At 34.8% G+C, this 15393-nt stretch overlaps 2 protein-coding genes across 2 annotated transcripts; one reads left to right on the plus strand and one right to left on the minus strand.

Annotated features, from left to right (window-relative positions):
- Window positions 1–2935: 2935 nt before the first annotated feature.
- On the minus strand, window positions 2936–6709 carry LOC112025131 (protein YELLOW LEAF 1, choloroplastic). Its single transcript, XM_024057794.2, has 5 exons — window positions 6543–6709; window positions 6130–6203; window positions 5468–5667; window positions 4630–4708; window positions 2936–3364 (listed from the first exon to the last, which is right to left on the minus strand). Exons 2-5 carry the CDS (start codon window positions 6179–6181, stop codon window positions 3177–3179), a joined length of 519 nt encoding a protein of 172 aa, XP_023913562.1. The 5' UTR covers window positions 6182–6203; window positions 6543–6709; the 3' UTR covers window positions 2936–3176.
- A 4694-nt stretch (window positions 6710–11403) lies between these two features.
- Window positions 11404–13028, plus strand: LOC111984094 (lysM domain receptor-like kinase 3). The gene is given in 2 exon segments (XM_024015719.2): window positions 11404–12204; window positions 12207–13028. Coding segments are annotated over 2 exon segments (1287 nt in total). The 5' UTR covers window positions 11404–11520; the 3' UTR covers window positions 12810–13028.
- Window positions 13029–15393: the final 2365 nt, after the last annotated feature.

Here is a 15393-nt window from a genome sequence, read left to right on the forward strand (position 1 = left end):
TGTGCTCAGATCTTACCCTTCCCACAAAAGTCTATCTTTTATTCTTTTGGTTTCATCTTAATTTTGATTTAGATAACACTGTAATTTTGTAATGAGTTTTGATTATCATGATAATCTCTTTATTCCTTAAAAAATGAGAAATTTTAATAATAATTTTAAAACTTATACAATTTAGTTGTGTATTAGGCTTTTTTTTTTTTTTTTTTTTTTTTTTTTTTTTTTTTTTTTTATAAACTATATATTAGGCAAATATAGCACATTACAATAGAAGTAAGAAAAATATAGTTCACCTTTAAAAAATATTAATCAAACACACAAAAGATAATAAAATGATATATTTGTACTTTGTAAGTATAAGAAGATAAATTTTTTTTGTAGAAATCATTTTCAAAAATAGAAAATACCATGGTATTGGTGCAGCAATGATGACAATGCAATGATAGTAAGAGTGGTGGCAACGGCAGTGGCAGTAGAGAGGTGATGGTGGTGGTGGTAGAGGTAGGCAACGGTGGCAATAACAGTACTAGTTGTAACAATAGCATTGGAGATAGTCTAGTGTGGCAAAGACATTGAAAATTGTATGATGTGGCGATATAGGAACTATGGTGTTGGTGGTGGGGCGACAATGATAGTAATGACAATGGCAAAAATAGAAAATATTATTAGTGGCAATTGTAGTCATGACGATAGTGATGATAGTAAGAATTCACGTGAGGTAAAATGAAAGAATTGAAAGTCAGAGAAAATGATTGTGCACTCGGAGTACACAATAACAACCCAAAAGTTAGAAATATCCCGAAGCTACAAAAAAAACTCTAAAGACACCCATTTTCACCCAAATCCACAGCATGTTGAAATGTCAATTTATAATTTAATTTGTGATGGTGCACCAAAATCCTTTTTTTTTAATTAAGAACCCGTGGGGGTCTCACGTGCCCATCGACCCTAAAGTCAAAAAAGTAGGAGCAGCTTGGAACTATCTAAAGTCAAGGATTCTTGGTCCCTCCCTTGAGACTAGAGAGTTGAGAGGACCAAAATAATCCAAAAATAACAGCAAGTGCTCTGAAAACCGACTTGATTTGGATAGGTGTCGCGTGCTAGTGGCTAGTGCAACTCTTACGTTTCTCCACGTAGGGTTTTAGGCCCACAATGACGTCATAAAGTTTGCCGCTGTATGTGACCTTCATGTGCTTGCGTGTTTAAGAGGTTTCTGCGTCGCGAGGGTCAGAAGAAGAACTGTCAATTTTGGCAACATTTCTATTCTCTGTGGATGGATTTTCCTTCAGGAGTAATGAATGGGTTTTGCAATTTGATCTTGGGTGACGTATAAGATTGAGAAATTATTGAATTCATGAAAACTAAACAAGATAATAGTGAAAAAAAAAGCGCATATTGCCATATACAACCGAATAAGATTTTAAATGTTTTTGCGCCATACTAGAGAGAGTAGGCTCAACTAATTAAATTTGGTCCTACATCTAATTATGTCTAATTTCATAAGTTTAGCTTTCAACTAAAGTCTTGTAACTTAACTAATTATATCTTTAGAGGCGGCGCCCCCTTAAGGCTAGGATGGTCCCAAGACCACCTTGACTTGAATTTTTTTTTTTTGGTATATAATAATTTAAAATTTTTTATTTGTCTGCCTTTCAAAAAAATTTTGAGAACACTTTCAATTTTTTTATACCTATAAAATTAAATTTTGCTCCATAATTTGTTCTACGTTCAGTGGACGAATGATTGCTTGGCTGTATATATTAAAAGAGATATAACTTGTAGCATTGATAATGAAATTATCATGCAACGATTTCAAAATATAAAAACTCGTAAAAGACAATTATAAACTTTATATGTTTATGTGTTTTTTTATTTTTGTTGTTGTCAATATATGAATTTCTCTTTTTATTAGATCGTATAATTTATATTTTTTAAAGAATACCCTGAGAAAAATTTCTAGAGAAGTCATATATATAGTACTTAGGTGTTATTTCTTAGGTTCCCATTTTAAGATTTTGCCATGTGACTTTTCTTTCATGAGATAGAAGTGCATTTTTTAGTTAAGTAACCACATAGCAAAATCTTAAAATGAGAAAATAGAAAACAGCAACTAAGGTATTGTAAATAAGTTTTGCCATTATAACAAGAAGTCGGGGACTTCAAGGTTCAAATCCTAATGAATTTTAAAATAATAATAATAAATAAATCTCTTAACTTCAAACCCATTTAACCTGCATAACAAGTCCGTTTTGATAGTTCATAATTTCTTTTAATTGTTGATCTATTTGGGAGTGATTTTATCAGAAGTGAACTTTGAACTTCAAAGTTCACTTCAATCTGTAGGCAATTAGTGTAGGTATAAAATGTTAGTTAAAATTTAGCTACAAAATTGATTGTAACCTAAGATTATAATCTCATTCAATAAAATAGATATTACCACATATTTTGAAAATCTAACCTTTGAATTACATGTTTTTTATGCTCTTAATACACATGTCAAACTCTGTGTCAACAGATAACTATATAATCTATAAGCTTATAATTTACATATAATTTTAAACTACAATTTATTGATGACATAATTATTGATATTTAATTTTCTAAAAATTTTGCAAGCACTGAGAATATAAGAAAAAAAAATGTAATCTAATGGTGAATTTGTCAAAATTCACCTTCAATAAAAAGATATTAAGCAATGTCGTAACCTAAAGTTACAACTAATTTTGTAGCTAAACTTTGTCCTAAAATGTTTAAAGAAAGCCCAACTTAGAGAGAGAGAATCAAATACACATTAAACCTACTTAAACCAGTGACGTTGACACTGGTTTTAAGATCTTCGTTTAGTTTGATACAAGCTTTATATATTATTTAGATAAGCAATGGTCACAACTTTGTACAGCAGAGAATTTAAACAGAGCATGATAGGGAAGATGCAACATTGCTTAGAAAGTGCATGCTAAATTAAAAATAAAAAACAAAATGTAGTGTCAAGAATATCTCCTACCCGAGTCCACAAGCCATATGCTAATGAACCACAACTCAAAGTTGACCTTTTCCAACTATTACAATTTATTCATCAATGGAAAAAGAATTAGCAGCACAAATAAATCTATATAGTCTATACTACAAATGTAAGCAAACTGTCCCTATTTTATATTAATGAGAATCCTTACTCATCTTCACCTATCATCCTGATTACGCCACTTGATTTCTTTATCCTTCAGAAAGTCAAGGACACCAAGAAAACCAAAGAGGATCCATCCACCCGATGGAATGTCTCCACCGCCGCCACCGCCGCCGCCACCACCACGATCATATGGAGGAAAACCAGTGCCACCATCATCAAGTCTTGGTGACATCTCCTTGCCTGAAATTTCATTTTACTATTATGCTACTTGAAATGATCCAATAAAATTCAAGAGGAAAATCAGAATTCTTGACCAAAGTAGAGTTGCATTGCTTGTAATAACTGCAGATGAACTTCTAAATAAACATAAGAAATCAAAAACTCATGAAAAAGGATTACACAAAAATAAAGAGAGTACAGTTCTAATTCATTTGTAGAACAGTTATTCCCATAGACACTTAAAAAAAAAATTAAATTTAAACAACAATATTATTCAAGAAAAAACTGGTCTCTCTGCATTTTGCAGCATCCTTCTGGCAGTCCACAAGGCGGAAAATATTAACCATCCAAAATTTTTAACTTGGCATTTCTTTTCCCTTTTGGTAAGTATTTAACTTGAGATGCATTAGTAGATTATTTTATATGTATCTCCTTTTTATTGGTAACTTCATGTATTTCTACGCAGCTATTAGAAATATTCCTGCATAATGAGAGCTCCTTATTGGCACTGTCTGGGATAAGGATTTCTATAAACTATTTCCTTAAAATTTCAATAAAACATATCCAGTGCAAAGTTGACTAAATAATGACATACAAGCACAGTTCAATACAAGCCCACATATTTATATTGGAGATCCTAGAACTTATACTGGAGCCGTAAGGTAGAAAAATCAAAAGGAACATCACACAAAATTACCACAACTATACTATAGAAAATGGAAAGGAGACCACACCGAGAATGAGAATTGAACTAGATGCAAAGTAAAGTAATCAAAATGCACATAATTTTTTCTCTGTGAAGCCACCCTCTCAAAATAACAAAGCTAACTTCACATACCTACAAGCTAAAGCAATATTTAGTGGTCTGGCTAGGGCCAGAATGCATTGTGCAAACCACATGCACTTTGGTAGTGCAAAGTTAACTAAATAATGCCATACAAGCACAGTTCAATACATGCCCACATATTTATATTGGAGATCCTAGAACTTATACTGGAGCCATAAAGTTGAAAAATCAAAGGAACATATCACACACAATTACCACAACTTTACTATAGCAAATGGAAAAGGAGACCACACTGAGAATGAGAATCGAACTAGATGCAGGGTAAAGTAATCAAAATGCACATTTTTTTTTCTCTGTGAAAGCCATCCTCTCAAATTAACAAAGCTAACTTCACATACCTACAAGCTAAGGAAATATTTAGTGGTCTGGCTAGGGACAGAATGCATTGTGCAAACCACATGCAGTTTGGTAATAAATAACATTGAGAAATAGCAATTACCAGGAATAGAAGCAATTGTTGGAGACTTCTTTGTAACAGTCTGGGTTTGCTCCGCAGTAGCACCAGCACATCTTGCATTCTGCAAACAAAGTGTGTGTGAACAGAACATTTAGGATTCATACACAACCGGATTGCAAATAGAAAAATACAGTAGCTTAAATTCTGAAGTAAAATAATGTCCATGCATCAGTGTATAGTTCCTAAATCAGATAGTTAATTAACTGGGTTCTTAGCCAGCTCTTTGTTTGAATACTAAGACTAATACTCAATCCAACTTATTACAAAAAATTTACAGAAAATAGCACCCACATCTAGTCCTGAAAAGCTTTCACCATGAGCTTGCTGCAGCAATTCTAAATTTTAAGGCTGTCAGAGACAATAAATCACCTAATTCAAAAGGTTAGATTCTATCCAACAACATAATAAGAAGGTTGAAATCTCAGTATAGATGTAACAATATTCCTAAAAATCACTTACAAAAACACTCTCTTCTGCATTGCAGCAGAAGAGTAGTGTAAAGTTTTTATTTATTTATTATTGGTATGTAACATACACCCCAGTGGGCCTTGAACCCACAAACTCCCCCTCCACCTTGCACTTATAAAAAGAGGAGGTGTCACTGAGCTAGACATCATTGGCAAATAGTAAGCTATAGGTTGCCATCAAAATACAAGAGACACCAACAAAAGAATTACATCTGACCCAGCCCTCATTGGCAAATAGCAATCTATAGGTTTCCATCAACGTACAGAAGACGCCAATAAAAGAATTACATCTAGCAATATAAAGACATGAAACACATATACAAAGAACAGGAGATAGACAGAAACAAACATACCGAGGCAGCAGCACATATTACAGACATTCCAATGGAACACATGATGGGCGTTCTTCTATCAAAATGTGAAAGACTGGCTCCAGAATTAGCAATCTGAAAACGTCCCCTTCTATAATCTAAAGGTCGAAACTGCATGCAAACCCTCCCTAGATCAAATCCAGTTTGCTTAATTCCCTCCACGCGCAGACCATATGTTCTCACTGTATACAGAAAAGATAAACAGTCAAGTAGAATCACCAAAATCAAAATCCTCACAGACACTTCACTTTCAATGCATAAAAAAGTAAAGCAGCATTTGTAAGTATCAAAATCTAAATAATCTCTTCGACCAAACTGCATCATTGTTTTGCATTATCTCTCAAGTCCCTATTCTTAGATAACTTTAAGTGGGCTAAAACCAATTTTTCTATTCCTTAGTAAAACATATTGTTAAACTACCACATACCCCACCAAATAAAAAACTGATAATATGTCCAATTTACTTGCTCAAAACCACATGATCTAATAAAAAAAAAAAACTCATATTTCCATTTCAAATTGTTATGATCAATAACTAACTCTATTTCCTAGTGTCAGCAAAACTCGGCAATCAAAGGGCATATATACTCTTCCAATAGCAGCTAAGAAACTAAAATAAAATTCATTAATACCCATATAAATACCTGGTGCCAATTGGGGTGGTGTGGCAATAGTACTTGCAATCGAAGTCGACATCTTTATGGCAATACCAATTAACCTACATGACAACAACCTATTTGAATCAAAACAATAACATATAAAACAACAACAACAACAGCAGCAGCAATACCACATGAAAGCAATCAATCAAAATCAACAGCTGGGAAAAAAGTTCAAAAATTAAAAATGTTCATGAACCAGATATTTTTCGCACTATATATTTACACTGAAAATTGAAAAAAATAATAATAATAATAAAAACTTCAACACAAAAAAATAATAATAATTAATTTGATTGAAGCTTATTCAATTTCAAATCTTTATTAGGGATTAAAAATGCAATTCCCAAAGCCCTAGATTCTTATTAAGCTTTTTTATTTATTTTTTCTTTACGAACCTGTTGTTGGTGATGATCGCTGGAAGACAGAGAAGAGAGCAAATGTTGTTTCTTGTTTTTGTTCTTGTGTCTTTTCGGTGAGAGAGCTTGGTGCGGTGAAGATGAAGAAGAAACTAGAAAGCGAAAGGGAAGAGAATGTGAAACAGGGGTGAATTACATATATATATATATATATATATATATGTAAAGGGAATAGTTATAGAATGCCCTTTTTTTAGGTCGGTTGAACTTCGGATCGGATGGTGACTTTATACAGTCCTATATATAAGTAGGACTGTAGGAGGAGGACCCGAGGAACATAAAACTTTTTTTTTTTTAATTTATTTAATATACTTATTTTGGCCTTTAAAAAGTTTTCATTCTTCAATTCGGTGTTTATAGTTTCAAATTTTCAAAAACAAATTGTCAAATGATTGTCTAAATTTTTTTTTCTTTTTTGTATCCGTATTTTTTTTTCATTAATTAAATATGGAATAGAGCATTGTTCGACAAATTTAAATTCAAATTTAAAAAGTGGAAAATATGTATATATATATATATATATTTTTTTTTGGGTTATCCCACTTAACATAATGTCATGTGATGATTAAAGGTTATGGTCGCGTGTCATTTTTAATGCATTTAGATTGAGTTGTGTTTAATTTTTTTTTTTTTTTTATAGAAGTGCTACGTTCACAACATTTTCAATAAATTATAAGTAGTTACTTATTGTAGGGTTGGTATTTGTGGCCCAAGCCAAGAACAATTAATTTGTAGAGTATGGGTGAAAGAGCTAGGTTAAGTATGGATTGATAAAATGGATCACAGCTTTCAAACACAAGCCAACATTAATTTTCATGTAAAATTTGATAATCCGAAGAGTTACAATATTTGTTTTTCTGATGAACCAAATCTTAGGGTTACAATCCAGTTTTCCTTTTTCCTCCACCTTTTTGTTAGGAGCTTCCTTCCTTTATGTAGTCACTCTTCTCCTCATCTCCATCGTCCACGCGTTCCTCATCCATGAGTTTGCTGAAGTACATGTCACGTCAGGCATCTTCTTTTAGCTCTGTGTGAGTGGCGTAGGTTAGGATGCACTGTTCAGGGGTCTTCTCCACATAAATGCAGCCAGAAAAGTTGTTGCAGTGCATTAAATACAGTAGCAGCAGCTTTCCCTTAGATATTTCTCCATCCTTATCATTCCATAGCATACTCAGAGCTTATCTTGATCAGGTGGAGTCCTCGGAAGGTCATTCTGGCCTTTCACACATTCAATTGATCTATGATATCGCTGTAGAGGATTACAACCTCCTCGGACAGGAGATATCTCTTCGGATTATGATAATTCTTTCTTTTGAGGGTACCACTTCCAGCCGGGCCCTGCCTTTTCCATCTTCTTCTTCTCGTCGCAAAATAGCCCTCCTATGGGCCTGGGCCATTACGTTGGGCTGGCCCTTTTTCCCCCACACTTATTATTAGTTCAAATTTGAACATACCACTGAAATTACTTTTTTTACCCTAATAATAACAACGTGTCATTTAGAATTTGTTGTGAACATAACATTTCTCTTAATTTTTAAGTCACTGGACATATTTCATCATAAAAATGTGCTGAGTCGTATGATACATAAGTTTTCAATTAGTGTATGGATTAAATTGAATAATTTTACATACTTTGACAACTTGACTATTACTATAGTGGATAAAAAAATGAGAAATATACAATTTATTTGTATTGATATCAAAATATTCCACAATATGAGTAAGGAGCTCAAAAAGCTCATTCCCCTTTCCTATCTCTCTCTCTCTCTCTCTCTTCCTTAAAAGCTCTTATTATGATTAAACTCTCTCTCTCTTTTCTCTCTCTTTCTCTCTCTCTCTCTCATAATGGTTTTATTTTCCTCTCTATCTATTTGTCTCTGTTGTGACAAGGGGTGGGTATTTATACTAGTTGATGGGTGTAGCGTCCCATGAGTTGTCCGGTCAATATCCCTTTGCCTGTGTTTAGTGGTAATGGTAGGTCTTCTAATGACTGTTTTATTATTCAGAATTTTAGATGGGTCATTCAACATTTAATGTTGAGTGAATGTTGATAGGTGAAAACCATTATGTGGCGCTTGGTATGGAGTAATGTTTTAAGATTCTCAGGAATATTTAAAGATTCTTATATTTGGTTGCAAATTATGTTAGAGAATTAAATGCCAGGGGAATCTGGATTTCCCCTTTAAACCCCTCTCAATAGGAACGTGGATTCCCTTTAAAACAGGTGGATATCCAGATTCTCAATCTNTTCTCTCTTTCCCTCTCTCTGTCTTCATGCTCTCTCTTTCTCTCCATTTTCCGGAACTCATTTGAAGTGAAAATGAGTCCGGAAATCATTTTCACCCTTGACCGTGAGTCAACTGAAAATGATTTCCGGAAAATTGCATTTTCCAGCGCAACCAAACACCCGAAAACTTCGAAAACCATTTCCGGAAATGAATTTCACCCAAAACAAACACAGCCTAAATGAAATTTTCCTGGATTATCACATTTGGGCCCTAACAAAAAGGTCCGCAAGTCGGGCTCATTTGGAAGAGCCCTAATTCATACCTACACAATTAAATTGAAAAATGAGATACTATTCTGATCAAAAGTGATATTTGTTCGCGTATAAATTGATGAGAAATAGAAAATAGACTGCAAGACATGTTTAGTTAGAAATATTGGATGCATATGTTTATGCTTGTGTTAAAAAATAATTACAATATTTTCTCTTTGGCCGTATTGAAAATTCAATCTTTACCTCCAACCAAATGCAATAAGTATCAAAGGGGTATAGAGGCACTGTGGTTGAGAACTTAATAAGGTAGGAAAATGTGTTTCGATTACCCAGCAATATGTTCTATAATAATGTGGATGTATGAGTGCAGATAGCTAACATTCCTTTCGCATTTAGTGGAGGATTACCAAAAAAATTTCTACCCACATCAACCTGATATTTTAAATAAAAATTATCTTCCCTTTTTCTTTTAATTCATTTTCATATGGACCACCCGACCTTTACTAAAAAAAAAGTCGCTATGGATTAGGTTGTCTAAATTTTACTTAGACTTTCTCTAAAAAAAAAAACAAATTTTACTTGACTTTTTCTAATTTTTACTCAAAAAAAATTATTTTAAAAAAATTATGCTTGACTTTACAGCTCCCCCACTACATGCACGAATCAATAACTGAGGTAAGACTTATTACTATTCAACCACTAAAGTTTAAAATCTTATTTGAAATAAAAGAAAAATAAATAGAATTTATTTAGAGAGAGTGCATTAAAAATACAATATTTTTTCTTTGGATAAACCAAAAATAGGTTATAAAGGGCAATTTGAGTTGTCTCCTTCCACCTAGGCGTGATGCTCATGCTCACTAGGTGGAAGATGCTCATGCTCACTAGTGAAACCAAACTTCTCCTCAGGAGGATAGATGGGGTGATTCAGGTGAGATCCAATGTAGATCCAACTTTCTATTCAATCGTGGGATCCAGGTGGTCCGGGAGGACCACCACGACTCCCCTTTTCTTAAGAATCCATACATCCCTTATCAGTATATGGACAACTATCTCTTGAGCATTGGTTTAGGTTGAGCATGATTTCAAATGAATTAAAAACTAATTTTTTATTGTATTCCAATTTTGAATGAAAAAATATCAAGTTTCAAACTATTTGAACTGAAAATTTTAACAAACAAAAAATAATAATTTAAAACATTATATTATTCTTGTTTGTTTGGTTCTATTGGAGTTGAACTATAATCAATACAATCGGCTATATTCCAATAAAGTATAAACTACTATAATGCATTCTGTGATTTTGGCTTGTTGGAAGTTATCAAACAAAGTCGTTTATGACTTGCAGGGCAGGCTTGCACAACTAGCCAACTTGTGTCTTACCTCATGCATGAAGTCAAAAGTTTCGTAGGGTGAAATGAGAATCAGATTTATTAGTCAGATTGGCTTCTAATCGCACTGTATATTTTGATGACTGGCCTTCAAAGTACTAGTTGATAGGGGTTGTTTAATAATTAAGTCACTATACATATCCAAATTTTCCGTAACCATGTTCACACCAATCTATTAGCCTCAAGTCACTATCAAATTTCCTTTCTCCCAGCCAAAAAAAAAAAAAAAAAAAAAAAACCCCATCATCCTTTTTAATTATAAACAAAACTTTAAATCATCTTATAAACAATCAAACTGTTTTACCGTCCACAATCAACATTATAAACAACATGAATTTAACTAATAAAATATCTTATTGTCAAGTAGAGCTAATAAAGAAGAGACACATGTTGCCTTAAACAATACTTCATCATCAACATGCTTTTACATAAAGAATATGCTTTTTAGTTGTCAATCCAATTTTAGGCTCCTCTTATTTCTTCCTTCTTTCTTCACCGTTTATACGTACCATTTATAAGTTATGCCTTTACATTTAATAAAAATAAAAAAAATGAAAGTTGTGTCTGTTATTATTAAGACACCATATATATAACATGTGACAACGTGAAGAGTTTATTAATTATATAATATAATTTATTCAATTACAATTATGTGAGATTCTCTTAATACAAAAAAAGCATTTCAAGTAATTGGTTTCCGTTTCTGAATGTAATCTAATCAATCACAAGCAACTACCGCACGCCAATTCAATAATAATCTTTTGATTTTGTCAAAAAAATTTAAAACATATAAATATACTTTTTTATTACCGACAAAAAAAATATATATATATATATATATTTTTGTTGCAAACATATGATTTTATTCCCTAAGAATCCGTTCATGAATCATAATCAGAGACAAACACTTCACTACACATCCAATTAGCTCAGCTTGACAAAGCAAAGTGGGATTTAATTACAGTATTTAATATAATAATATATTTATTTATTTGACCCAAAAAAAAAAAAAAAAACATATAAAACCGCCATTTCATTTCAGACGCAAATCCGCGACATTTCCACTATGTTACACGCCGTTACCATCGACGGCGCACGTTTGATGAACAAGAAAAACCAAATGTGCAAAACGAAGAAGAGCACAGAGGTAATCGAACCCAAGAGTCCGAATTCCAATTCCAGGCCTCGGAAATCATTTACCGATTCGATTCCTGACCCGTTTTCCAACAACTACGCCACCGGGTCCGGGTCCGGGTCGAGCTACAACAACAAGTACTACTCTTCGAAATCTTCGGCTACGAGCCGAGCCTCTCTCTCTAGCTTCAAGGATTCTCTGCCGGAAAATCCTCACATCTACAATTTCTCGGAGATCTCCGCCGCCACCAACAACTTCCTCTCGAATAAATTCTCCGCCTCCTCCACCTCCGTCGCGTGGCGGTGCTGTCTCCGCGACAAGGAGGTCGCCGTCTTCCAACGCAAGCTCCGACGACCGCTCGAGGTGCCGGAGCTCCGAGACAGGCTGTTGTCGATCTGCCGGATCCACCACAGTAGCCTGATCAAGCTCCTCGGCGCTTCGCTCTCGGGGAATTACATTTACTTGGTGTACGAGTTCGTCACCGGAGCGAACCTCAAAGACTGTCTCCGAAACCCTAAAAACCCAAGCTTCACCGTGCTGTCCACTTGGCTGAAGCGCATGCAAATCGCCACGGACCTCGCTCACGGGCTCGACTATGTCCACCATTGCACGGGGTGCAGAGCTCGGGCTTCGTCCACAACCACATCAAAAGCTCGAGCGTGATCGTCACCGAAGAGTCCCTCAACGCGAAGATCTGCCACTTCGGCACCGCCGAGCTCTGCGGCGAGGTCACCGGTAATTCCAAAACGACGACGCCTCCGGCGGCGCAGCAGAAATCCAAAGAAGTGAAGCTCGAAGGCACGAGAGGGTACATGGCGCCGGAGTTTCAGCAGACGGGAGTCGCGACGCAGGAGAGCGACGTGTACGCGTTCGGCGTGGTGGTGTTGGAGCTGTTATCGGGCGAGGAAGCGTTGAAGTTCGCGTTCGACGACAATGGCGGGTACAGGAGAGTGAGCGTGATCGACACGGCGAGGGAAGCGAGTGGGGAATACGGTGGAGTGAGGAAATGGGTCGACCGGAGATTGCGGGACTCGTACCCGGTGGAAGTGGCGGAGAAGATGGTGAGGTTGGCGTTGGAGTGCGTTGAGGAGGATCCGAATAAGAGACCCGATATGGGTCGGGTCGCGGTTTTGGTTTCCAAGTTTTATATGGAGTCACAGCATTGGGCTGACCGGATTGGTTTACCCACCGATTTTTCCGTTTCCTTAGCCCCTCGATGACTAGGATGCGCGGCACGGTACAGGTGTGATACACAATTTTTACTCATTGGATACGACACTCAATTTTTATCATTTTATCATTTTGTTTTGAGGTAAATTTTTTGCATGAGTTAGGGTTAGATTGATTCGTTTTGAGGGTAAAAGGAATTGATAGTTTTGTTTATACTTGTAAATGATGTGAATAACTTACAAGAAAAGAATTTTTTTTTTTTTTTTTTTTGGTTGGCATTTGTTTATGTTGAGTGCGAATTTTTTTAATGGGCATTTTTGCGCGTGTTCAATTCTTGCTAGTTTGTTGTTATTGTTTTGTTCTCTCAGGCTTTGATTGATTCTTTTCAAACACGCTGTTGAAGAAATTGGCAGGAGTTCTTACTTACCAAAAAAGAAATTGATAGGAGTTCCTGGATATTGTATTTTAATATTTTAGTCTGGATATCATATACATTGTTTGGATGTGAATATCATATATTATCATATACCACCGGGGGGTGGTCTAGTGGTGTTAGGTGATGCACAAAGAAGGGCGAGGTCTCATATTCGAGTCCGAACATGGACTTGCATGGGGTTGCCTACCTTGGCAACTTAGGATTACTAGTGTCTCTCGTGGGGCTGGAAAGCTATAACTCACCGCGTCCTCTAGCACCTCAGCAGGGCTTGGACCTAGCGGATAGGGTGCTATTATGGTCACGCCCAAGTAGAATTGCCACATTGGTTGCCCCCTATCCTTTTTTGATTAATATATATATATATATATATATATTTTATCATATAACTCAATGGGAGTTTTTTGAAATTAGACTCCAACACATATGTCGACTTTCTATTTTTGGCTAATTAAAAAATAAGGCTAAAGTTTAGTTTAATCCCTTGATTTTTTTTACTTCAATAGTCAAATTAGTAATTAAGATTTTTTTTTAAAATTAGTAGTAATTAATTATTTTTTCTTTTTCCAATTTACTCGCTCACTTGAGTTGAGCTAGTCATTCCATCCAACTTTGATATCAAATGACAAACTAACAAAGCACATATAAAAAAAGATGTGAAAAAGTTAAAAGTCTTGGATGAAATGCAAAATTTTACTAATGATTTCTTTTTTTTTCTTTATTTTGTTGTCATCTATATCATATGGAGATTGGCAAAGACTTTAAGTATAAATGATTTTTATAAGTTAGGAATTCTAATTGATGTTTACCAACAAAAAAAAAAAAGAATTCTAATTGACAAAATCACAAACCTTAGACGTAATTTGAATATATAGGGTTGTTTGGGGGATTTCCTGTTTCCATAACTCATAACTCTGTTTTCATCATCCATAACTCAGAAATGGTGAGACCCACGGCTGATAAGTCTGTTTAGTTTTTGTTTCCATCACTCAATTCTCTGATTTTTGAGTGATGAGTTATGGAAACTGAAAACACATTTTAGGTGTTTTTAGTTTTCAATGACATTTTGGTAATTAAACACACATTGAGGGACCTACTAGTCAAAGGTCAGTCGCAACGTTTGACCTTTTTTTTTTTTTCCTCACCGTGTTTGGTGAATCCATTTCCATCGTTAGCACCATCATCTCAGTCTCAAACCCATTAAAAAAAAAAAAAAAAATCAAGAAGACACAGGGTTGGGTCACGCCGCTGGGTCGCGCTGCCACTAGGTCACTCTTCCTTCTTCCACTTCATTTTACTTCTGTTCTTATTTTTCTTCGAAACCCACTTCTTCAAATTTGAATATTTTCTCTTTTTGCTTCTTTGGTTTTCTGTCTAAGACCTTTGTGTATATCTGTGCCTGAGTAATTGAACAATTTCAACCATTTTGAGAGGTACATATAATGGCTTAGTGGGATGCTTTATGAGGCTAACAGAAGGGTCTAACTTGGTGATCAGGTATGGGTCCCATAAAAAGGTTGAAATATTTGAGTGATAAAAAGTGAAAACAGTATCCAAAGAGGTGGGGTAGTGGAAATTGGGGTATTTTAAGTGATAAGTGATAAGTGATGAGTGAGGAATGATGAATGATGAGTGATGAAAATTGAGTGAGAAGTGATGAGTGATGAAAAAAATAACCAAACAAGGCCTTGGATTTTCAGTTTCTATCACCCAGAACTCTATTTCCATCACCCATAACTCAAAATTGGTGGGTCCCAAGTCTAAGTAGTGTGTTTGGATGTGTTTCCAATTTTTGTTTTCACCACTCAATTCTCTGATTTTTGAGTGATGAGTTATGGAAATTGAAAACACATTTTAGGTGTTTTCAAGTTATAGAAACAGAGTTATGTGACATTTTTGTAATTTTACTCAACCGGATGGGACCCACCTTATGCCTTGTCATCAATCTAACTTCATGCACCTGTGCTCTCTCTCACTCTTATCTTTTTTTTTTTTTTCCTCTTCAAACACACATGAATCAAACCCAATTTCTTCAAAGAATCCATTGTTTATCAAAACCAAACCTATTCAAGAGCTAATTACAGTAATCTAAAGCAAAATCCAGCTCAGAAACACAAATTTGGTCCTAGTAACAACTTAGTTAAGCTCCAAATTTTGGAAAATTTGTATAAAAAAAAAAAGGAAAAAGATTGTTAATCCTA

The sequence above is a fragment of the Quercus suber genome, unplaced genomic scaffold (genome assembly GCF_002906115.3).
Source record: "Quercus suber isolate HL8 unplaced genomic scaffold, Cork oak 2.0 scaffold_129, whole genome shotgun sequence".
Lineage (NCBI taxonomy): Eukaryota > Viridiplantae > Streptophyta > Magnoliopsida > Fagales > Fagaceae > Quercus > Quercus suber.